Source organism: Saccoglossus kowalevskii, chromosome 19 (assembly GCF_978046115.1).
Source record: "Saccoglossus kowalevskii chromosome 19, keSacKowa6.1, whole genome shotgun sequence".
NCBI lineage: Eukaryota > Metazoa > Hemichordata > Enteropneusta > Harrimaniidae > Saccoglossus > Saccoglossus kowalevskii.
The window spans coordinates 1,824,881-1,851,964 of NC_140659.1; the positions used below are offsets into that span (position 1 = coordinate 1,824,881).

Here is a 27,084-nt window from a genome sequence, read left to right on the forward strand (position 1 = left end):
TCCTGTGTTAGACTATTAATCACCTAATAGTTGTGATAGACTCCTGTGTTAGACTATTAATCACCTAATAGTTGTGATAGACTCCTGTGTTAGACTATTAATCACCTAATAGTTGTGCTAGACTCCTGTGTTAGACTATTAATCACCTAATAGTTGTGATAGACTCCTGTGTTAGACTATTAATCACCTAATAGTTGTGCTAGACTCTTCTGTTAGACTATTAATCACCTAATAGTTGTGATAGATACTTGTGTTAGACTATTAATCACCTAATAGTTGTGGTAGACTCATGTGTTAGACTATTAATCACCTAATAGTTGTGATAGACTCCTGTGTTAGACTATTAATCACCTAATAGTTGTGATAGACTCCTGTGATAGACTATTAATCACCTAATAGTTGTGCTAGACTCTTGTGTTAAACTATTAATCACCTAATAGTTGTGATAGACTCTTGTGTTAAACTATTAATCACCTAATAGTTGTGATAGACTCCTGTGTTAGACTATTAATCACCTAATAGTTGTGATAGACTCTTGTGTTAGACTATTAATCACCTAATAGTTGTGGTAGACTCCTGTGTTAGACTATTAATCACCTAATAGTTGTGATAGACTATTAATCACCTAATAATTGGGATAGCCTCTTGTGTTAGACTATTAATCACCTAATAGTTGTGATAGACTCCTGTGTTAGACAATTAATCACCTAATAGTTGTGCTAGACTCTTGTGTTAGACTATTAATCACCTAATAGTTGTGATAGACTCCTGTGTTAGACTATTAATCACCTAATAGTTGTGATAGACTCATGTGTTAGACTATTAATCACCTAATAGTTGTGCTAGACTCTTGTGTTAGACTATTAATCACCTAATAGTTGTGATAGACTCTTGTGTTAGACTATTAATCACCTAATAGTTGTGATAGACTCCTGTGTTAGTCTATTAATCACCTAATAGTTGTGATAGACTCCTGTGATAGACTATTAATCACCTAATAGTTGTGATAGACTCCTGTGATAGACTATTAATCACCTAATAGTTGTGATAGACTTCTGTGTTAGACTATTAATCACCTAATAGTTGTGACAGACTCCTGTGTTATACTATTAATCACCCAATAGTTGTGATAGACTCCTGTGATAGACTATTAATCACCTAATAGTTGTGCTAGACTCCTGTGTTAGACTATTAATCACCTAATAGTTGTGATAGACTCCTGTGTTAGACTATTAATCACCTAATAGTTGTGCTAGACTCCTGTGTTAGACTATTAATCACCTAATAGTTGTGATAGACTCCTGTGTTAGACTATTAATCACCAAATAGTTGTGATAGACTCCTGTGTTTGACTATTAATCACCTAATGGTTGTGATAGACTCCTGTGTTAGACTATTAATCACCTAATAGTTGTGCTAGACTCCTGTGTTAGACTATTAATCACCTAATAGTTGTGATAGACTCCTGTGTTAGACTATTAATCACCTAATAGTTGTGCTAGACTCCTGTGTTAGACTATTAATCACCTAATAGTTGTGATAGACTCCTGTGTTAGACTATTAATCACCTAATAGTTGTGCTAGACTCCTGTGTTAGACTATTAATCACCTAATAATTGTGCTAGACTCCTGTGTTAGACTATTAATCACCTAATAGTTGTGATATACTCCTGTGATAGACTATTAATCACCTAATAGTTGTGGTAGACTCTTGTGATAGAAAATTAATCACCTAATAGTTGTGCTAGACTCCTGTGTTAGACTATTAATCACCTAATAGTTGTGATAGACTCCTGGGATAGACTATTAATCACCTAATAGTTGTGATAGACTCCTGTGATTGATTATGATTCACCTAATAGTTGTGATAGACTCCTGTGTTAGACTATTAATCACCTAATAGTTGTGATAGACTCCTGTGTTAGACTATTAATCACCTAATAGTTGTGATAGACTCTTGTGTTAGACTATTAATCACCTAATAGTTGTGATAGATACTTGTGTTAGACTATTAATCACCTAATAGTTGTGGTAGACTCATGTGTTAGACTATTAATCACCTAATAGTTGTGATAGACTCCTGTGTTAGACTATTAATCACCTAATAGTTGTGATAGACTCCTGTGATAGACTATTAATCACCTAATAGTTGTGCTAGACTCTTGTGTTAGACTATTAATCACCTAATAGTTGTGATAGACTCCTGTGTTAGACTATTAATCACCTAATAGTTGTGATAGACTCTTGTGTTAGACTATTAATCACCTAATAGTTGTGGTAGACTCCTGTGTTAGACTATTAATCACCTAATAGTTGTGATAGACTCCTGTGTTAGACTATTAATCACCTAATAGTTTCGATAGACTCCTGTGTTAGACAATTAATCACCTAATAGTTGTGATAGACTCCTGTGTTAGACTATTAATCACCTAAAAGTTGTGCTAGACTCTTGTGTTAGACTATTAATCACCTAATAGTTGTGATAGATACTTGTGTTAGACTATTAATCACCTAATAGTTGTGGTAGACTCATGTGTTAGACTATTAATCACCTAATAGTTGTGATAGACTCCTGTGTTAGACTATTAATCACCTAAGAGTTGTGATAGACTCCTGTGATAGACTATTAATCACCTAATAGTTGTGCTAGACTCTTGTGTTAGACTATTAATCACCTAATAGTTGTGCTAGACTCCTGTGTTAGACTATTAATCACCTAATAGTTGTGCTAGACTCCTGTGTTAGACTATTAATCACCCAATAGTTGTGATAGACTCTTGTGTTAGACTATTAATCACCTAATAGTTGTGATAGACTCCTGTGTTAGACTATTAATCTCCCAATAGTTGTGATAGACTCTTGTGTTAGACTATTAATTACCTAATAGTTGTGATAGACTCCTGTGTTAAACTATCAATCACCTAATAGTTGTGATGGACTCCTGTGATAGACTATTAATCACCTAATAGTTGTGATAGACTCCTGTGTTAGACTATTAATCACCTAATAGTTGTGATAGACTCCTGTGTTAGACTATTAATCACCTAATAATTGTGATAGACTCTTGTGTTAGACTATTAATCACCTAATAGTTGTGATAGACTCTTGTGTTAGACTATTAATCACCTAATAGTTGTGATAGACTCCTGTGTTAGTCTATTAATCACCTAATAGTTGTGATAGACTCCTGTGATAGACTATTAATCACCTAATAGTTGTGTTAGACTCCTGTGATAGACTATTAATCACATAATAGTTGTGATAGACTTCTGTGTTAGACTATTAATCACCTAATAGTTGTGACAGACTCCTGTGTTAGACTATTAATCACCCAATAGTTGTGATAGACTCCTGTGATAGACTATTAATCACCTAATAGTTGTGCTAGACTCCTGTGTTAGACTATTAATCACCTAATAGTTGTGCTAGACTCCTGTGTTAGACTATTAATCACCTAATAGTTGTGCTAGACTCCTGTGTTAGACTATTAATCACCTAATAGTTGTGATAGACTCCTGTGTTAGACTATTAATCACCCAATAGTTGTGATAGACTCCTGTGTTAGACTATTAATCACCTAATGGTTGTGATAGACTCCTGTGTTAGACTATTAATCACCTAATAGTTGTGCTAGACTCCTGTGTTAGACTATTAATCACCTAATAGTTGTGATAGACTCTTGTGTTAGACTATTAATCACCTAATAGTTGTGATAGACTCTTGTGTTAGACTATTATTCACCTAATAGTTGTGATAGACTCATGTGTTAGACTATTGATCACCTAATAGTTGTGATAGACTCATGTGATAGACTATTAATCCCCTAATAGTTGTGATAGACTTCTGTGTTAGACTATTAATCACCTAATAGTTGTGACAGACTCCTGTGTTAGACTATTAATCACCTAATAGTTGTGGTAGACTCTTGTGATAGAAAATTAATCACCTAATAGTTGTGCTAGACTCCTGTGTTAGACTATTAATCACCTAATAGTTGTGATAGACTCCTGTGATAGACTATTAATCACCTAATAGTTGTGTTAGACTCCTGTGATAGACTATTAATCACATAATAGTTGTGATAGACTTCTGTGTTAGACTATTAATCACCTAATAGTTGTGACAGACTCCTGTGTTAGACTATTAATCACCCAATAGTTGTGATAGACTCCTGTGATAGACTATTAATCACCTAATAGTTGTGCTAGACTCCTGTGTTAGACTATTAATCACCTAATAGTTGTGCTAGACTCCTGTGTTAGACTATTAATCACCTAATAGTTGTGCTAGACTCCTGTGTTAGACTATTAATCACCTAATAGTTGTGATAGACTCCTGTGTTAGACTATTAATCACCCAATAGTTGTGATAGACTCCTGTGTTAGACTATTAATCACCTAATGGTTGTGATAGACTCCTGTGTTAGACTATTAATCACCTAATAGTTGTGCTAGACTCCTGTGTTAGACTATTAATCACCTAATAGTTGTGATAGACTCTTGTGTTAGACTATTAATCACCTAATAGTTGTGATAGACTCTTGTGTTAGACTATTATTCACCTAATAGTTGTGATAGACTCATGTGTTAGACTATTGATCACCTAATAGTTGTGATAGACTCATGTGATAGACTATTAATCCCCTAATAGTTGTGATAGACTTCTGTGTTAGACTATTAATCACCTAATAGTTGTGACAGACTCCTGTGTTAGACTATTAATCACCTAATAGTTGTGGTAGACTCTTGTGATAGAAAATTAATCACCTAATAGTTGTGCTAGACTCCTGTGTTAGACTATTAATCACCTAATAGTTGTGATAGACTCTTGTGTTAGACTATTAATCACCTAATAGTTGTGGTAGACTCTTGTGATAGAAAATTAATCACCTAATAGTTGTGCTAGACTCCTGTGTTAGACTATTAATCACCTAATAGTTGTGATAGACTCCTGTGTTAGACTATTAATCACCTAATAGTTGTGGTAGACTCTTGTGATAGAAAATTAATCACCTAATAGTTGTGCTAGACTCCTGTGTTAGACTATTAATCACCTAATAGTTGTGATAGACTCTTGTGTTAGACTATTAATCACCTAATAGTTGTGGTAGACTCTTGTGATAGAAAATTAATCACCTAATAGTTGTGCTAGACTCCTGTGTTAGACTATTAATCACCTAATAGTTGTGATAGACTCCTGTGTTAGACTATTAATCACCTAATAGTTGTTCTAGACGCCTGTGTTAGACTATTAATCACCTAATAGTTGTGCTAGACTCCTGTGTTAGACTATTAATCACCTAATAGTTGTGATAGACTCCTGTGATAGACTATTAATCACCTAACAGTTGTGGTAGACTCTTGTGATAGAAAATTAATCACCTAATAGTTGTGCTAGACTCTGTGTTAGACTATTAATCACCTAATAGTTGTGATAGACTCCTGTGTTAGGCTATTAATCACCTAATAGTTGTGATAGACTCTTGTGTTAGACTATTAATCACCTAATAATTGTGCTAGACTCTTGTGTTAGACTATTAATCACCTAATAGTTGTGATAGACTCCTGTGTTAGACTATTAATCACCTATTAGTTGTGGTAGACTCTTGTGTTAGACTATTAATCACCTAATAGTTGTGACAGACTCCTGTGTTAGACTATTAATCACCCAATAGTTGTGATAGACTCCTGTGATAGACTATTAATCACCTAATAGATGTGCTAGACTCCTGTGTTAGACTATTAATCACCTAATAGTTGTGCTAGACTCCTGTGTTAGGCTATTAATCACCTAATAGTTGTGATAGACTCTTGTGTTAGACTATTAATCACCTAATAATTGTGGTAGACTCTTGTGTTAGACTATTAATCACCTAATAGTTGTGATAGACTCATGTGTTAGACTATTAATCACCTATTAGTTGTGGTAGACTCTTGTGTTAGACTATTAATCACCTAATAGTTGTGACAGACTCCTGTGTTAGACTATTAATCACCCAATAGTTGTGATAGACTCCTGTGATAGACTATTAATCACCTAATAGATGTGCTAGACTCCTGTGTTAGACTATTAATCACCTAATAGTTGTGATAGACTCCTGTGTTAGACTATTAATCACCTAATAGTTGTGATAGACTCCTGTGTTAGACTATTAATCACCTAATAGTTGTGATAGACTCTTGTGTTAGACTATTAATCACCTAATAGTTGTGGTAGACTCCTGTGTTAGACTATTAATCACCTAATAGTTGTGATAGACTCCTGTGATAGACTAATAATCACCTAATAATTGGGATAGCCTCTTGTGTTAGACTATTAATCACCTAATAGTTGTGATAGACTCCTGTGTTAGACAATTAATCACCTAATAGTTGTGCTAGACTCTTGTGTTAGACTATTAATCACCTAATAGTTGTGATAGACTTCTGTGTTAGACTATTAATCACCTAATAGTTGTGATAGACTCATGTGTTAGACTATTAATCACCTAATAGTTGTGGTAGACTCTTGTGTTAGACTATTAATCACCTAATAGTTGTGATAGACTCTTGTGTTAGACTATTAATCACCTAATAGTTGTGATAGACTCCTGTGTTAGTCTATTAATCACCTAATAGTTGTGATAGACTCCTGTGATAGACTATTAATCACCTAATAGTTGTGATAGACTCCTGTGATAGACTATTAATCACCTAATAGTTGTGATAGACTTCTGTGTTAGACTATTAATCACCTAATAGTTGTGACAGACTCCTGTGTTATACTATTAATCACCCAATAGTTGTGATAGACTCCTGTGATAGACTATTAATCACCTAATAGTTGTGCTAGACTCCTGTGTTAGACTATTAATCACCTAATAGTTGTGATAGACTCCTGTGTTAGACTATTAATCACCTAATAGTTGTGCTAGACTCCTGTGTTAGACTATTAATCACCTAATAGTTGTGATAGACTCCTGTGTTAGTCTATTAATCACCCAATAGTTGTGATAGACTCCTGTGTTTGACTATTAATCACCTAATGGTTGTGATAGACTCCTGTGTTAGACTATTAATCACCTAATAGTTGTGCTAGACTCCTGTGTTAGACTATTAATCACCTAATAGTTGTGATAGACTCCTGTGTTAGACTATTAATCACCTAATAGTTGTGCTAGACTCCTGTGTTAGACTATTAATCACCTAATAGTTGTGATAGACTCCTGTGTTAGACTATTAATCACCTAATAGTTGTGCTAGACTCATGTGTTAGACTATTAATCACCTAATAATTGTGCTAGACTCCTGTGTTAGACTATTAATCACCTAATAGTTGTGATATACTCCTGTGATAGACTATTAATCACCTAATAGTTGTGGTAGACTCTTGTGATAGAAAATTAATCACCTAATAGTTGTGCTAGACTCCTGTGTTAGACTATTAATCACCTAATAGTTGTGATAGACTCCTGGGATAGACTATTAATCACCTAATAGTTGTGATAGACTCCTGTGATTGATTATGATTCACCTAATAGTTGTGATAGACTCCTGTGTTAGACTATTAATCACCTAATAGTTGTGATAGACTCCTGTGTTAGACTATTAATCACCTAATAGTTGTGATAGACTCCTGTGATAGACTATTAATCACCTAATAGTTGTGCTAGACTCTTGTGTTAGACTATTAATCACCTAATAGTTGTGATAGACTCCTGTGTTAGACTATTAATCACCTAATAGTTGTGATAGACTCTTGTGTTAGACTATAAATCACCTAATAGTTGTGGTAGACTCCTGTGTTAGACTATTAATCACCTAATAGTTGTGATAGACTCCTGTGTTAGACTATTAATCACCTAATAGTTTCGATAGACTCCTGTGTTAGACAATTAATCACCTAATAGTTGTGATAGACTCCTGTGTTAGACTATTAATCACCTAAAAGTTGTGCTAGACTCTTGTGTTAGACTATTAATCACCTAATAGTTGTGATAGATACTTGTGTTAGACTATTAATCACCTAATAGTTGTGGTAGACTCATGTGTTAGACTATTAATCACCTAATAGTTGTGATAGACTCCTGTGTTAGACTATTAATCACCTAAGAGTTGTGATAGACTCCTGTGATAGACTATTAATCACCTAATAGTTGTGCTAGACTCTTGTGTTAGACTATTAATCACCTAATAGTTGTGCTAGACTCCTGTGTTAGACTATTAATCACCTAATAGTTGTGCTAGACTCCTGTGTTAGACTATTAATCACCCAATAGTTGTGATAGACTCTTGTGTTAGACTATTAATCACCTAATAGTTGTGATAGACTCCTGTGTTAGACTATTAATCTCCCAATAGTTGTGATAGACTCTTGTGTTAGACTATTAATTACCTAATAGTTGTGATAGACTACTGTGTTAAACTATTAATCACCTAATAGTTGTGATAGACTCCTGTGTTAGACTATTAATCACCTAATAATTGTGATAGACTCTTGTGTTAGACTATTAATCACCTAATAGTTGTGATAGACTCTTGTGTTAGACTATTAATCACCTAATAGTTGTGATAGACTCCTGTGTTAGTCTATTAATCACCTAATAGTTGTGATAGACTCCTGTGATAGACTATTAATCACCTAATAGTTGTGATAGACTCCTGTGATAGACTATTAATCACCTAATAGTTGTGATAGACTTCTGTGTTAGACTATTAATCACCTAATAGTTGTGACAGACTCCTGTGTTAGACTATTAATCACCCAATAGTTGTGATAGACTCCTGTGATAGACTATTAATCACCTAATAGTTGTGCTAGACTCCTGTGTTAGACTATTAATCACCTAATAGTTGTGATAGACTCCTGTGTTAGACTATTAATCACCTAATAGTTGTGCTAGACTCCTGTGTTAGACTATTAATCACCTAATAGTTGTGATAGACTCCTGTGTTAGACTATTAATCACCCAATAGTTGTGATAGACTCCTGTGTTAGACTATTAATCACCTAATGGTTGTGATAGACTCCTGTGTTAGACTATTAATCACCTAATAGTTGTGCTAGACTCCTGTGTTAGACTATTAATCACCTAATAGTTGTGATAGACTCTTGTGTTAGACTATTAATCACCTAATAGTTGTGATAGACTCTTGTGTTAGACTATTATTCACCTAATAGTTGTGATAGACTCATGTGTTAGACTATTGATCACCTAATAGTTGTGATAGACTCATGTGATAGACTATTAATCACCTAATAGTTGTGATAGACTTCTGTGTTAGACTATTAATCACCTAATAGTTGTGACAGACTCCTGTGTTAGACTATTAATCACCTAATAGTTGTGGTAGACTCTTGTGATAGAAAATTAATCACCTAATAGTTGTGCTAGACTCCTGTGTTAGACTATTAATCACCTAATAGTTGTGATAGACTCTTGTGTTAGACTATTAATCACCTAATAGTTGTGGTAGACTCTTGTGATAGAAAATTAATCACCTAATAGTTGTGCTAGACTCCTGTGTTAGACTATTAATCACCTAATAGTTGTGATAGACTCCTGTGTTAGACTATTAATCACCTAATAGTTGTGGTAGACTCTTGTGATAGAAAATTAATCACCTAATAGTTGTGCTAGACTCCTGTGTTAGACTATTAATCACCTAATAGTTGTGATAGACTCTTGTGTTAGACTATTAATCACCTAATAGTTGTGATAGACTCATGTGTTAGAATAATAATCACCTAATAGTGGTGATAGACTCATGTGTTAGACTATTAATCACCTAATAGTTGTGCTAGACTCCTGTGTTAGACTATTAATCACCTAATAGTTCTGCTAGACTCCTGTGTTAGACTATTAATCACCCAATAGTTGTGCTAGACTCCTGTGTTAGACTATTAATCACCTAATAGTTGTGATAGACTCCTGTGTTAGGCTATTAATCACCTAATAGTTGTGATAGACTCTTGTGTTAGACTATTAATCACCTAATAGTTGTGATAGACTCCTGTGTTAGTCTATTAATCACCTAATAGTTGTGATAGACTCCTGTGATAGACTATTAATCACCTAATAGTTGTGATAGACTCCTGTGATAGACTATTAATCACCTAATAGTTGTGATAGACTTCTGTGTTAGACTATTAATCACCTAATAGTTGTGACAGACTCCTGTGTTAGACTATTAATCACCCAATAGTTGTGATAGACTCCTGTGATAGACTATTAATCACCTAATAGTTGTGCTAGACTCCTGTGTTAGACTATTAATCACCTAATAGTTGTGATAGACTCCTGTGTTAGACTATTAATCACCTAATAGTTGTGCTAGACTCCTGTGTTAGACTATTAATCACCTAATAGTTGTGATAGACTCCTGTGTTAGACTATTAATCACCCAATAGTTGTGATAGACTCCTGTGTTAGACTATTAATCACATAATGGTTGTGATAGACTCCTGTGTTAGACTATTAATCACCTAATAGTTGTGCTAGACTCCTGTGTTAGACTATTAATCACCTAATAGTTGTGATAGACTCTTGTGTTAGACTATTAATCACCTAATAGTTGTGATAGACTCTTGTGTTAGACTATTATTCACCTAATAGTTGTGATAGACTCATGTGTTAGACTATTGATCACCTAATAGTTGTGATAGACTCATGTGATAGACTATTAATCACCTAATAGTTGTGATAGACTTCTGTGTTAGACTATTAATCACCTAATAGTTGTGACAGACTCCTGTGTTAGACTATTAATCACCTAATAGTTGTGGTAGACTCTTGTGATAGAAAATTAATCACCTAATAGTTGTGCTAGACTCCTGTGTTAGACTATTAATCACCTAATAGTTGTGATAGACTCCTGTGTTAGACTATTAATCACCTAATAGTTGTGGTAGACTCTTGTGATAGAAAATTAATCACCTAATAGTTGTGATAGACTCCTGGGATAGACTATTAATCTCCTAATAGTTGTGATAGACTCCTGTGATTGATTATGAATCACCTAATAGTTGTGATAGGCTCCTGTGTTAGACTATTAATCACCTAATAGTTGTGCTAGACTCCTGTGTTAGATTATTAATCACCTAATAGTTGTGATAGACTCCTGTGTTAGACTATTAATCACCTAATAGTTGTGCTAGACGCCTGTGTTAGACTATTAATCACCTAATAGTTGTGCTAGACTCCTGTGTTAGACTATTAATCACCTAATAGTTGTGATAGACTCCTGTGATAGACTATTAATCACCTAATAGTTGTGGTAGACTCTTGTGATAGAAAATTAATCACCTAATAGTTGTGCTAGACTCCTGTGTTAGACTATTAATCACCTAATAGTTGTGATAGACTCCTGTGTTAGGCTATTAATCACCTAATAGTTGTGATAGACTCATGTGTTAGAATAATAATCACCTAATAGTGGTGATAGACTCATGTGTTAGACTATTAATCACCTAATTGTTGTGCTAGACTCCTGTGTTAGACTATTAATCACCTAATAGTTCTGCTAGACTCCTGTGTTAGACTATTAATCACCCAATAGTTGTGCTAGACTCCTGTGTTAGACTATTAATCACCTAATAGTTGTGATAGACTCCTGTGATAGACTATTAATCACCCAATAGTTGTGATGGACTCCTGTGATAGACTATTAATCACCTAATAGTTGTGATAGACTCCTGTGATAGACTATGAATCACCTAATAGTTGTGATAGACTCCTGTGATTGACTATGAATCACCTAATAGTTGTGATAGACTCCTGTGATAGACTATTAATCACCTAATAGTTGTGATAGACTCCTGGGATAGACTATTAATCTCCTAATAGTTGTGATAGACTCCTGTGATTGATTATGAATCACCTAATAGTTGTGATAGGCTCCTGTGTTAGACTATTAATCACCTAATAGTTGTGATAGACTCTTGTGTTAGACTATTAATCACCTAATAGTTGTGGTAGACTCTTGTGATAGAAAATTAATCACCTAATAGTTGTGCTAGACTCCTGTGTTAGACTATTAATCACCTAATAGTTGTGATAGACTCTTGTGTTAGACTATTAATCACCTAATAGTTGTGGTAGACTCTTGTGATAGAAAATTAATCACCTAATAGTTGTGCTAGACTCCTGTGTTAGACTATTAATCACCTAATAGTTGTGATAGACTCCTGTGTTAGACTATTAATCACCTAATAGTTGTGATAGACTCATGTGTTAGAATAATAATCACCTAATAGTGGTGATAGACTCATGTGTTAGACTATTAATCACCTAATAGTTGTGCTAGACTCCTGTGTTAGACTATTAATCACCTAATAGTTGTGATAGACTCCTGTGTTAGGCTATTAATCACCTAATAGTTGTGATAGACTCATGTGTTAGAATAATAATCACCTAATAGTGGTGATAGACTCATGTGTTAGACTATTAATCACCTAATAGTTGTGCTAGACTCCTGTGTTAGACTATTAATCACCTAATAGTTCTGCTAGACTCCTGTGTTAGACTATTAATCACCCAATAGTTGTGCTAGACTCCTGTGTTAGACTATTAATCACCTAATAGTTGTGATAGACTCCTGTGATAGACTATTAATCACCCAATAGTTGTGATGGACTCCTGTGATAGACTATTAATCACCTAATAGTTGTGATAGACTCCTGTGATAGACTACGAATCACCTAATAGTTGTGATAGACTCCTGTGATTGACTATGAATCACCTAATAGTTGTGATAGACTCCTGTGATAGACTATTAATCACCTAATAGTTGTGATAGACTCCTGGGATAGACTATTAATCTCCTAATAGTTGTGATAGACTCCTGTGATTGATTATGAATCACCTAATAGTTGTGATAGGCTCCTGTGTTAGACTATTAATCACCTAATAGTTGTGATAGACTCTTGTGTTAGACTATTAATCACCTAATAGTTGTGGTAGACTCTTGTGATAGAAAATTAATCACCTAATAGTTGTGCTAGACTCCTGTGTTAGACTATTAATCACCTAATAGTTGTGATAGACTCCTGTGTTAGACTATTAATCACCTAATAGTTGTGATAGACTCATGTGTTAGAATAATAATCACCTAATAGTGGTGATAGACTCATGTGTTAGACTATTAATCACCTAATAGTTGTGCTAGACTCCTGTGTTAGACTATTAATCACCTAATAGTTGTGATAGACTCCTGTGTTAGGCTATTAATCACCTAATAGTTGTGATAGACTCATGTGTTAGAATAATAATCACCTAATAGTGGTGATAGACTCATGTGTTAGACTATTAATCACCTAATAGTTGTGCTAGACTCCTGTGTTAGACTATTAATCACCTAATAGTTCTGCTAGACTCCTGTGTTAGACTATTAATCACCCAATAGTTGTGCTAGACTCCTGTGTTAGACTATTAATCACCTAATAGTTGTGATAGACTCCTGTGATAGACTATTAATCACCCAATAGTTGTGATGGACTCCTGTGATAGACTATTAATCACCTAATAGTTGTGATAGACTCCTGTGATAGACTACGAATCACCTAATAGTTGTGATAGACTCCTGTGATTGACTATGAATCACCTAATAGTTGTGATAGACTCCTGTGATAGACTATTAATCACCTAATAGTTGTGATAGACTCCTGGGATAGACTATTAATCTCCTAATAGTTGTGATAGACTCCTGTGATTGATTATGAATCACCTAATAGTTGTGATAGGCTCCTGTGTTAGACTATTAATCACCTAATAGTTGTGATAGACTCTTGTGTTAGACTATTAATCACCTAATAGTTGTGGTAGACTCTTGTGATAGAAAATTAATCACCTAATAGTTGTGCTAGACTCCTGTGTTAGACTATTAATCACCTAATAGTTGTGATAGACTCTTGTGTTAGACTATTAATCACCTAATAGTTGTGGTAGACTCTTGTGATAGAAAATTAATCACCTAATAGTTGTGCTAGACTCCTGTGTTAGACTATTAATCACCTAATAGTTGTGATAGACTCCTGTGTTAGACTATTAATCACCTAATAGTTGTGATAGACTCATGTGTTAGAATAATAATCACCTAATAGTGGTGATAGACTCATGTGTTAGACTATTAATCACCTAATAGTTGTGCTAGACTCCTGTGTTAGACTATTAATCACCTAATAGTTCTGCTAGACTCCTGTGTTAGACTATTAATCACCCAATAGTTGTGCTAGACTCCTGTGTTAGACTATTAATCACCTAATAGTTGTGATAGACTCCTGTGATAGACTATTAATCACCCAATAGTTGTGATGGACTCCTGTGATAGACTATTAATCACCTAATAGTTGTGATAGACTCCTGTGATAGACTACTAATCACCTAATAGTTGTGATAGACTCCAGTGATAGACTATTAATCACCTAATAGTTGTGATAGACTCCTGTGATAGACTATTAATCATCTAATAATTGTGATAGACTCCTGTGTTAGACTATTAATCACCTAATAGTTGTGATAGACTCCTGTGATAGACTATTAATCACCTAATAGTTGTGATAGACTCCTGTGATTGACTATGAATCACCTAATAGTTGTGATAGACTCCTGTGATAGACTATTAATCACCTAATAGTTGTGATAGACTCCTGGGATAGACTATTAATCTCCTAATAGTTGTGATAGACTCCTGTGATTGATTATGAATCACCTAATAGTTGTGATAGGCTCCTGTGTTAGACTATTAATCACTAATAGTTGTGATAGACTCTTGTGTTAGACTATTAATCACCTAATAGTTGTGGTAGACTCTTGTGATAGAAAATTAATCACCTAATAGTTGTGCTAGACTCCTGTGTTAGACTATTAATCACCTAATAGTTGTGATAGACTCTTGTGTTAGACTATTAATCACCTAATAGTTGTGGTAGACTCTTGTGATAGAAAATTAATCACCTAATAGTTGTGCTAGACTCCTGTGTTAGACTATTAATCACCTAATAGTTGTGATAGACTCCTGTGTTAGACTATTAATCACCTAATAGTTGTGATAGACTCATGTGTTAGAATAATAATCACCTAATAGTGGTGATAGACTCATGTGTTAGACTATTAATCACCTAATAGTTGTGCTAGACTCCTGTGTTAGACTATTAATCACCTAATAGTTCTGCTAGACTCCTGTGTTAGACTATTAATCACCCAATAGTTGTGCTTGACTCCTGTGTTAGACTATTAATCACCTAATAGTTGTGATAGACTCCTGTGTGTCACGAATGTCAAACATTAAATCATGTTTATGTTGTATGTCGTGATGGTGGCGTTTTGTGTTTGTCTTACGGCGATAGATAGGCAATGTTGTTTTTGGCGATAGATAATTGTTAAATATAGAGTGGCAAGATATTTCTTTTAGTCAGCACTAGGGAAGCGGACTTTGATAGAACCCGATCTGAACGTTCATGTGATCAAATGTGGATGTCCGATCTTGTAGGTACCACAGTAAGCCATTGAATAATATTGCATCATGGGAGTTTGTGATCTATTCTGGAGGACGTCGGTTCGCCGTTGCTGGCAGTATACCATTTTTTACGTGTCTACTAATCACGCGTTTGCAAGTAACGTTAGAACAATACACTGTGTATTGTCATACAAATTAATGTATTGTGATCTACGGAATGTGCATCATAAAGATAATTCTATTGGCCTACTGCAGTTAACGAGTGGGGAAACTCGCCAGTGAATGACATTCCCGATTTTGGTTCTGAACTGGATGTGCCTTCTAATTTATGTTACTGGCTACGGAGGTGTACTGCGGTGCAAGGGAATCCACCCGGACCACTCTCCTTCTACAAGTTACGAATATTGGACAGATAAACTCTGTAATTGATTGGTATCGTGCTCGACTGAGTGTGCAGCGTGTATTCTACGACTACAGTGCTTCTGACTGCGTTTTGTAATTACCGTCGTCGCCACCGTTAGCAGAGACTCGCTGGAAAATACGCCGTTATCACGCAAAGACCCGTTTTCATCTACTTTGAAGAAACTGTATGTAGGTAGGGCTGTGTCCGATCGCCAGTATATTATTTGCGTCCGTTGTTTGTTATGTACGTTTGTCTCTTAGTTTTATGCATGCATGCAAGATTCTATGTTAGACAATTATTTACATTATCGATTTAGGCATTTCCCCGTAATAGTATAACGTAATCCACTACCCCTTTATAGAGGGTTTGGCATTTCTTGCCTACCCTTTCCCCGTGTGGAAATATTACAATATTATTACTGAATTATATTTCTAGTGTTATATTTTTGTGTAACAAAACAACGTGTACCCCACTACCCCTTGTAACGGGTCAGGCATTTCCTGCCCATCTTTTAGGTGTGTGGAATAAAGTACGTTGTTTAAACCTTACTCATGTAGCGTGTACTTGTTGTTTATGTCGCATATAAATTATACAACTGTCTTAAGTTTCGAATTATTAAAGGACCCAGTTCACAGGGGTGTTATGGGTGTCATTTGTTTGGGACAATTTGAAACCTTAGCTCAACCCAACTAGCACCCTGTGACATTTTGGTGGCAGCGGTGGGATTCATAAGTTTATAAATCAATTGGTTAAATTTATGAATTCATTGAGTACATTTATAAAGCCATTAATTATATCGAAACAAATCTATCAGTTGTTGTTGGATTGAGTGCGACATATCAACAATTCCTTGCTACAATTAATCGACTAGATTAAATTTATAACATGGATATTGATGTGGGAATGTTAAAGCAAACTGGGGAAGAATTGGGTTATGAGGGGCCTGCCCTAACAAAATTTATTCAGGAAGAGAGAAGTAGATTAATCATTGAATTTAAAGAGAATCAACAACATGCTAGGGAGGCAAGAAAGGCAGAGAGGGAAGAGGCAAAGGCACAGAGAGAGGAGGCAAAGGCAGAGAGAGAGGCGGCAAAGGCACAAAGAGAGGCAGAGGAACGGTCTGAAAAAAGAAAGTTTGAAGAAAAAGAGAGGGAAAGGCAATTTGAATTAGAAAGAATAAAAACAGAAATAACCGTGAGAGCAGAGGGAACTGGTGGCCAATCCCAGGATTCATATATGATGGGTGCTAAACTTCCTAAACTGTCAGAATTTAAGGAGGGCGAGGATATGGATGCGTTTTTGGTTCGTTTCGAGGTATTTGCTAAAAGTCAACACTGGTCAGAAGATGTATGGGGCGTAGGTTTAGGTGCACTTTTGACGGGTAAAGCGCTTGCAGTGTATGTTAGTCTTCCTGTAGAAGATTTAGCAGACTATAAAGCAGTCAAGGATGCCTTGTTAAAACTATACGATTTGAATGAGGAGGGATTTAGATACAAATTTAGGCAAGCAACACCTGGGAACATGGAAACGGCGGCTCAGTTTATGGTAAGGTTAGGAAATTATTTGGCAAGATGGGTGGAATTATCAGGCCTTGACAAAACGTATGAAAACATTTTGGATTTGGTGACAAGAGAACAGTTTATAAACACATGTAGTCCCGATTTGGCTTTATTCCTTCATGAGCGGAAGCCAAAGAATTGTCATGAAATGGCTGAATTAGCCGATCGTTATGGGGAAGCTCGTCTGTTTAGAAACCACAGAACCCCTCGTAACGTTAATGTCAACACTGATGCTTCTTTTGAACCTGGCCAGAAACAAACTGGTAAAGGTAAGCAGAATCATAGTAAAAATGGTTCACGGCGAAAAGAGACCCGGACATGTTTTAAATGCCATAAGGTAGGTCATATTGCACCAGATTGTCGTAGTCGTGCAATGAAGTCAGCAGCTGTTGAGGTTGAAGGTGAGAGCAAGCAGATCTCAGCAACCTGCGTGGTCACTCATGCAGATGGTAATGAGTGTTGTAGGCCCAAAGCAGGTAAGTTAACTCTGAAATGTGGCCATGATTTACCATTGTTTAGTTTGTCTAGTGTTAATGCCAAGTCACAAACTACAAGTTCGAAAATGCCTGTGGTAGAAGGTACCATTGGTAAGTATAAAATTAAGGTGTTAAGAGATTCTGGGTGTAGTGGTGTGGTCGTTAGAACCAGCTTAGTAGAATCTAAGCAGTTTACAGGAGAGGTTCAAACCTGTTTGTTAATGGACGGTTCGTATCGCAGTGCTCCTGTGGCAAAGTTGTATGTCAACACGCCTTATTTTAAAGGATGGGTTGAAGCTCTGTGCATGCTCAGAGTAAGCCTGTCCGTCCTCTTATAGTAAAAGAGTTTAAGGAAACTGATGGTGTTGAGTCACACCCTGTTACTGTTGAGGTGCTCAGGGAAGCGCAGCGAACAGATTCAAGTTTAGTTCAAGTTCGTAAGTGGGTGGAGTCGGGCGAAGAGAAAATTTCAGGGAGAGGCAACAAGTCCAAATTTGTGGTGAGCAAAGGTCTCATCTACAGGTTGTATCAATCACCTAAGTTAGGTCAGGGAAGTCGTGTTAAACAACTTGTAGTGCCTACAAAATTTCGCAACGAAGTAATGAGATTGGGGCATGATTGTTTATTATCTGGTCATCTTGGGACCCAGAAAACAGTTGACAAGATCTTAACACAATTCTATTGGCCTGCAATGCATGGCGACATCCAAAGATATTGTCAGTCTTGTGATGTATGTCAGCATACGTTTCCTAAAGGGAAGGTTGGTAAAGTACCCTTGGGGATAACGCCTCTTATAGACGTACCTTTCAAACGGGTTGCGATTGATTTGGTCGGGCCTATTGATCCCGTAACAGATAAGGGTAATAGATATATTTTGACATTTATGGATTACGCCACAAGATATCCCGAGGCGGTGCCTTTGAAACGAATCACAACAGAGGTTGTCTCTGAAGCTTTAGTTGGAATTTACAGTCGGTTGGGTGTACCTGAACAGATATTGACTGATCTTGGAACCCAATTTGTGGGTGACCTGATGAAGGAGGTAAGTCGTCTTTTGTCAATTAGGCGGATTACTACCACTCCTTACCATCCAGCGTGCAATGGACTTGTGGAAAGGTTCAATGGAACTTTGAAAACAATGCTCCGAAAAATGTGTGATGAAAGACCAAAGGACAGGGATCGGTATGTAGATCCATTATTATTTGCCTATAGGGAAGCACGAAATGAGAGCCTTGGCTTTTCACCATTCGAACTCTTGTATGGAAGAACGGTCAGAGGTCCCATGTCAATTCTGAGAGAATTGTGGACAGGTGAGTCTACTTCTGGAGAGGTGAAGTCAACCTACCAGTATGTGTTGGATCTGCGTGACAGATTAGAAGAAACGTGTAAACTCGCTAGAATGGAGTTATCTAAAGCCCAGTCACGATACAAATTTCAGTATGACAAAAAGGCCAAACAGCGTCAATTTGAGGTAGGTGATTGTGTTCTACTACTGCTCCCTACAGCACATGACAAGTTAAGAATGCAGTGGCAAGGGCCTTACATTGTGAAAGAGAGAGTGGGTCAGATGGACTATCGGATTGAAAGGAAAGGTAAGATTAAGCTTTATCATGCTAACCTGTTAAAAAAATACGAGTTGAGATCGGAAGAGCCTGTGAATAAACATATGGGCGTATTGGAGTGTGTTGGTGTTGGATTAATCGATGGTCACGAGTTGGACGATTCGTGGGCAGACGATCCAAGTCGAGAGACTGCCGACTTAGTAGAAACCATCACTATTGCAGGTAAGGAAAGCATTAAAGATGTGCACATCTGGGAAGGGTTAGACGAACAAGCGAAGGTAGTTAGCATGCTACTTGTGAAATTTGCTGACACTTTGTCGGATATTCCTGGTAAATGTAGAGTAGGGCAACATAATATTCATTTGACCTCCGATGTGCCAATCAGATCACGTCCATATCCCCTGCCATATGCTTTGGAGAAGACAGTAAGGGATGAAACCCAAACAATGTTGAAAATGGGGGTCATTGAACAATCAAACTCCCCATATTGCTCCCCAATCGTACTCATTAAGAAAAAGGATGACGCAATTAGGTTCTGTATTGACTTTCGGAAGTTGAACAAGATTACCATTTTCAATGCAGAACCAATGCCAAATCCTGAGGAAATGTTTGCCCAATTGGCTAAAGGCAAGTATTTTACCAAATTAGACCTATCAAAGGGGTTCTGGCAAATACCACTGGCACCAAAGGCCAAGGAAAAGACCGCATTCCAGACTCCTTTGGGCCTTTTCCAATTTATTTACATGCCCTTTGGACTTGTAAATAGTCCGTCCTCGTTTAGTCGCATTATGCGTGTGGTTCTCAAGGGCTTAGATGGAAAGGTGGTGAACATGGTTGATGATATCTTGATTTATACAGAAACTTGGGTAGAGCACATGACTATTTTTGCAGAGGTTCTAACTCGTTTAAAAAACGCAGGGTTGACAGCAAAGCCAAGTAAATGTTTCATAGGATATAATAGCTTAGAGTTTGTAGGTCATCAGGTGGGTCATGGGCTGTTACGAATGATACCTGAAAAGGTTGAAGCACTCTTGCAGGCAAAACGCCCATGTACAATAAAACAAGTCCGATCATTTCTGGGTATGGCTGGGTATTACCAAAAATTCGTACCTAATTTTTCCACTATAGCAGCCCCCCTGAGTGATCTAACAAGAAAGGGACAGCCTAAAAAGGTGAATTGGGGTGAGCCGCAGCAAAAATCTTTTGATGATTTGAAGGAAATGTTGAGTAGACAACCTGTGCTGAGTTTACCAAATTTTGCGGAACCATTCATAATACGCACAGACGCGTCTAACTGCGGACTAGGAGCAGTTTTATTGCAAAATAAAGGTGACCATGCATTTCCTATTGCCTATGCAAGTAGAAAATTATTGGATAGGGAAACCTCTTATTCAGTCATTGAAAAGGAATGCCTTGCACTTGTGTGGGGAATACATAAATTTCAGAGATACTTGCATGGACGGGAATTTGTGATTGAAACAGATCACCAACCGTTAATATATTTGAACCGTGCCAAAGTTTTGAATGGCAGATTAATGCGCTGGGCTCTTTCCCTACAACCTTATAATTATAGAATAGTAGCTATAAAAGGGTCTCATAATATTGGTGCTGATTATTCAAGTCGCAGCACTGGTGCAGAGACCGATAACTAATGATATAATGATTGACAATCCTGACTTCTTAGATGAAGACTACGTTTCATCTTAAAGGGGGAGTTGTGTCACGAATGTCAAACATTAAATCATGTTTATGTTGTATGTCATGATGGTGGCGTTTTGTGTTTGTCTTACGGCGATAGATAGGCATTGTTGTTTTTGGCGATAGATAATTGTTAAAATATAGAGTGGCAAGATGTTTCTTTTAGTCAGCACTAGGGAAGCGGACTTTGATAGAACCCGATCTGAACGTTCATGTGATCAAATGTGGATGTCCGATCTTGTAGGTACCACAGTAAGCCATTGAATAATATTGCATCATGGGAGTTTGTGATCTATTCTGGAGGACGTCGGTTCGCCGTTGCTGGCAGTATACCATTTTTTACGTGTCTACTAATCACGCGTTTGCAAGTAACGTTAGAACAATACACTGTGTATTGTCATACAAATTAATGTATTGTGATCTACGGAATGTGCATCATAAAGATAATTCTATTGACCAATTCCGGCCTACTGCAGTTAACGAGTGGGGAAACTCGCCAGTGAATGACATTCCCGATTTTGGTTCTGAACTGGATGTGCCTTCTAATTTATGTTACTGGCTACGGAGGTGTACTGCGGTGCAAGGGAATCCACCCGGACCACTCTCCTTCTACAAGTTACGAATATTGGACAGATAAACTCTGTAATTGATTGGTATCGTGCTCGACTGAGTGTGCAGCGTGTATTCTACGACTACAGTGCTTCTGACTGCGTTTTGTAATTACCGTCGTCGCCACCGTTAGCAGAGACTCGCTGGAAAATACGCCGTTATCACGCAAAGACCCGTTTTCATCTACTTTGAAGAAACTGTATGTAGGTAGGGCTGTGTCCGATCGCCAGTATATTATTTGCGTCCGTTGTTTGTTGTGTACGTTTGTCTCTTAGTTTTATGCATGCATGCAAGATTCTATGTTAGACAATTATTTACATTATCGATTTAGGCATTTCCCCGTAATAGTATAACGTAATCCACTACCCCTTTATAGAGGGTTTGGCATTTCTTGCCTACCCTTTCCCCATGTGGAAATATTACAATATTATTACTGAATTATATTTCTAGTGTTATATTTTTGTGTAACAAAACAACGTGTACCCCACTACCCCTTGTAACGGGTCAGGCATTTCCTGCCCATCTTTTAGGTGTGTGGAATAAAGTACGTTGTTTAAACCTTACTCATGTAGCGTGTACTTGTTGTTTATGTCGCATATAAATTATACAACTGTCTTAAGTTTCGAATTATTAAAGGACCCAGTTCACAGGGGTGTTATGGGTGTCATTTGTTTGGGAAAATTTGAAACCTTAGCTCAACCCAACCAGCACCCTGTGACACTGTGATAGACTATTAATCACCCAATAGTTGTGATGGACTCCTGTGATAGACTATTAATCACCTAATAGTTGTGATAGACTCCTGTGATAGACTATTAATCACCTAATAGTTGTGATAGACTCCTGTGATTGACTATGAATCACCTAATAGTTGTGATAGACTCCTGTGATAGACTATTAATCATCTAATAATTGTGATAGACTCCTGTGTTAGACTATTAATCACCTAATAGTTGTGATAGACTCCTGTGATAGACTATTAATCACCTATTAGTTGTGATAGACTCCTGTGATAGACTATTAATCACCTAATAATTGTGATAGACTCCTGGGATAGACTATTAATCACCTAATAGTTGTGATAGACTCCTGTGATTGACTATGAATCACCTAATAGTTGTGATAGACTCCTGTGATAGACTATTAATCACCTAATAGTTGTGATAGACTCCTGGGATAGACTATTAATCTCTTAATAGTTGTGATAGACTCCTGTGATTGATTATGAATCACCTAATAGTTGTGATGGACTCCTGTGATAGACTATTAATCACCTAATAGTTGTGATAGACTCCTGTGATAGACTATTAATCACCTAATAGTTGTGATAGACTCCAGTGATAGACTATTAATCACCTAATAGTTGTGATAGACTCCTGTGATAGACTATTAATCATCTAATAATTGTGATAGACTCCTGTGTTAGACTATTAATCACCTAATAGTTGTGATAGACTCCTGTGATAGAAAATTAATCACCTAATAGTTGTGATAGACTCCTGTGATAGACTATTAATCACCTATTAGTTGTGATAGACTCCTGGGATAGACTATTAATCACCTAATAGTTGTGATAGACTCCTGTGATTGACTATGAATCACCTAATAGTTTTGATAGACTCCTGGGATAGACTATTAATCTCCTAATAGTTGTGATAGACTCCTGTGATTGATTATGAATCACCTAATAGTTGTGATAGACTCTTGTGATAGACTATTAATCACCTAATAGTTGTGATAGACTCCTGTGATAGACTATTAATCACCTAATAGTTGTGATAGACTCCAGTGATAGACTATTAATCACCTAATAGTTGTGATAGACTCCTGTGATAGACTATTAATCATCTAATAATTGTGATAGACTCCTGTGTTAGACTATTAATCACCTAATAGTTGTGATAGACTCCTGTGATAGAAAATTAATCACCTAATAGTTGTGATAGACTCCTGTGTTAGACTATTAATCACCTAATAATTGTGATAGACTCCTGGGATAGACTATTAATCACCTAATAGTTGTGATAGACTCCTGTGATTGACTATGAATCACCTAATAGTTTTGATAGACTCCTGGGATAGACTATTAATCTCCTAATAGTTGTGATAGACTCCTGTGATTGATTATGAATCACCTAATAGTTGTGATAGACTCTTGTGATAGAAAATTAATCACCTAATAGTTGTGCTAGACTCCTGTGTTAGACTATTAATCACCTAATAGTTGTGCTAGACTCCTGTGTTAGACTATTAATCACCTAATAGTTGTGATAGACTCTTGTGTTAGACTATTAATCACCTAATAGTTGTGATAGACTCATGTGTTAGACTATTGATCACCTAATAGTTGTGATAGACTCATGTGATAGACTATTAATCACCTAATAGTTGTGATAGACTCTTGTGTTAGACTATTAATCACCTAATAGTTGTGCTAGACTCCTGTGTTAGACTATTAATCACCTAATAGTTGTGATAGACTCCTGTGTTAGACTATTAATCACCTAATAGTTGTGATAGACTCCTGTGATAGAATATTAATCACCTACTAGTTGTGATGGACTCCTGTGTTAGATTATTAATCACCTACAAAATGTGAAAAACTCATTACAGTCGTGATAAAAATTGAGAAGCATTGCCATCACCTAAAATAGAAACAGGGTACTGACATATCTGACAGAGCACCCTCTATTTGTCAAAATGAGCAAGTGAAAAAGAATAACAACAACAACAAAACAATCCTATTATCCTATACAGTGAAATCAGTTCATTCAGAAATGAGTCTTGTAAAAAAAAATAAAAAAAACAGCTTTCAAATTACCAACACTTAAGATGGTTAGACACCAGGCAAATGTAGCCAGGCCATGTTCAATTGTTGTACTTTGTAGTTTATAAACGAATAATTTTTTGTGCACCAGAATTCATGTAATACAAAGCATGGTCTACAACACACGTTATTATTTTTTTAATCCAATTTGACTAAATTAATATTGGGAAAATAAAATAAGCCTGTTGTGAACACATTCCAAACAATTTATAGAGATTGCCACGAATGACAATGCTACAAAAATTACCAGCAATTGCAGCATCCCCCTTTTATAAATTGGTATGATCATAATATTATGATTTGAAGAGCGCCACCAATGACCACCGTTTCTCGAATAGTGCAAACTCGGCGGGTCAACATGGCGGTTTGTTTACGTGACCTCCTCGTCGATTGTCGTACCTATGAGTGCCTTATTGTGGTGTACATCGTCCAATAGCGTTTATTTTTCAGTTATCTTATTTTGGTAAGTAAGATTTATATGAACGATCAAGCACGTCCATGCTTACACTGTAGTTGACAAGTCTGAACGTATTTGATCGCTTGTCTTGTCCCATAGCACTCATAGCACTGTAACTTTGTAAGTACATGTACTAAACTTTTCGATGTGTCCCACCCCGAGTTGTTCTATACACTTCTTACTTTATAGCTCATTATTTGTGGTGTATTACAATCGGCAACTTTTACCCTAAATCAGCGTGGTAAATTAATATAAAAGAACAGTCGTTTATTAGGGTTGAACGTCCGGGATCTAACGTGTCCTCCAGTGTCAGTGATTATTGAACCCAAATCTATAAAAATATACTACATCATAGTACATAGTGGGATAAACTTGGTTTCATATTTTGAATGTGTCCACGATATATTGGGTATACTATGGAACTCCGAGGTCGTACTAGGACTATTTAACACAGCCGTGGTAGCTCGTTATCTAGCAACCCAAACATGAATAATATGTTAAGCAGCACAAATTGTCTTGCTTGGGGTCATTAATGTCACCATAAAACATTCATTTATCAAAATTCGACTTGATGCCATCGTACAAAAGCAATATCCATTAGGTTATTTTTTAACAATTTCCATTATTTAAACTAAATCATATGTATTTAGCATTTCTATGAGAATCGGTTTAGATTACCAACGTGATCGTATTGACATTAGACAGTATCAACTTATAGTATGTACTACAGAGATCACCTTTCAGACTAAGCCCATTCAAGCAGTTATTGGCATTGAACCATTCAGTCTGTAAATGGCATGTTATAATATGGACTTCTTAATTTCCCAGTTTCTCAACTGTAAAATGTGATTTCACTGTATAAGAGAATACTGCATTGTTAGGTTTAACAGTAAACACTTGAATGGTGATAACGGGGCTGTAACTCAGTTTAAGACAAGTCAGTACATGTCAATATGTGACCAGTACATTTCTAGATGCAGTCAATACACTGCCTCTGTAGATTGCAGAAAACCTATAACTTCACAAGTTGTGTTAGTTCTTTCGATAGTGCAGATTTCAGGTATAGTAGTATATTCATTGCAGTACAAGTGTGTTTATAGTACATGATGTAATATATCATATTACAGTGTGCATTGAGAATAAATGGTATAAATTGAACAGCAATAAATAACATCTAATAGTAGGACTGTTTAGGGTATGTATTAATTTCTATTTTAAGGAGTGGTATATTCCCTTATCACCATGGTACTTGCATAAATTTGTTGAGTTTATTATTGGGTATGGAAATGTTAGAATTACCCTATAATACAATTTTAGTGATTGTGTGCCGATATATTTTATTTTATATTTCTTAGCTTTATTCTCAACCCGATATTACGATATAAAATTATCAATAGTTAAACTTTAACTGAACATAAATTTGCATGCATGACACATGTTTGTTTTATCATTCCAGCAACTCTAAATATATTGTTCTGATTGATTTATTTAGTAATTCCAAAAGTTTCTCTTATTGATATTGTTGGTCAATAGTGCCATGACTTTGATTATACACCCATTACATGGCTATTCTGTTTTTACATAGATTGTGATGTGATATCAATATGGCTTTCAGTTCTGTACTGCAGGTAAGTGACTGAATTAATGTCTTATGTGTACAAGTTTGTTTTCATATACATAATTACATCGATGATAATTTTAGAAACCGAAATAACACTGATATTAATTCAAAATCAAGTGTCAACCTTATTTGGTCATAATTTAGTTCAAATGTGCCTTAATTGCAATCTAATAATTGGCAATGGTCAAAGCTTAGATATAGGGGACTATGGCAGTGCATATGCTTGTTTAAGGGATTACATGATGGCCAATTTCACTCTAATGTCTGTTTTACTATTTTGACTTTTGATAACTCTATTTTTTAACACTTTCAGTCAGACAAACGACCTGTTAATTGCTAGAGGCAAGGCTTTCTGCACAGACACATAGACTGATGACATTCAGTGTGCATATCTCTACAGTGTAAAACATCCCCTAGCAATGAACATGAATAGTGTGG

The 27,084-nt window shown here is 36.1% G+C and overlaps 2 protein-coding genes across 3 annotated transcripts in view; both read left to right on the forward strand.

Annotated features, from left to right (window-relative positions):
- Positions 1–16,722: 16,722 nt before the first annotated feature.
- On the forward strand, positions 16,723–21,086 carry LOC144359646 (uncharacterized). Its single transcript, XM_085494050.1, has 2 exons — positions 16,723–17,872; positions 18,211–21,086. The coding sequence occupies exons 1-2, from the start codon at positions 16,723–16,725 to the stop codon at positions 21,084–21,086; spliced, it is 4,026 nt and encodes a 1,341-aa protein (XP_085350176.1).
- Positions 21,087–24,904: 3,818 nt separating this feature from the next.
- The window catches only part of LOC144344836 (uncharacterized), a 59,992-nt gene continuing 57,812 nt past the window's right edge, over positions 24,905–27,084 (forward strand). For both annotated transcript variants that reach the window (XM_085493500.1, XM_085493501.1), the window contains exons 1-2: positions 24,905–25,031; positions 26,611–26,653. In XM_085493500.1, the coding sequence (XP_085349626.1) occupies positions 26,630–26,653 (24 nt within the window). In that variant the 5' untranslated portion in view covers positions 24,905–25,031; positions 26,611–26,629. The remainder of the gene's footprint in view (positions 25,032–26,610; positions 26,654–27,084) is intronic.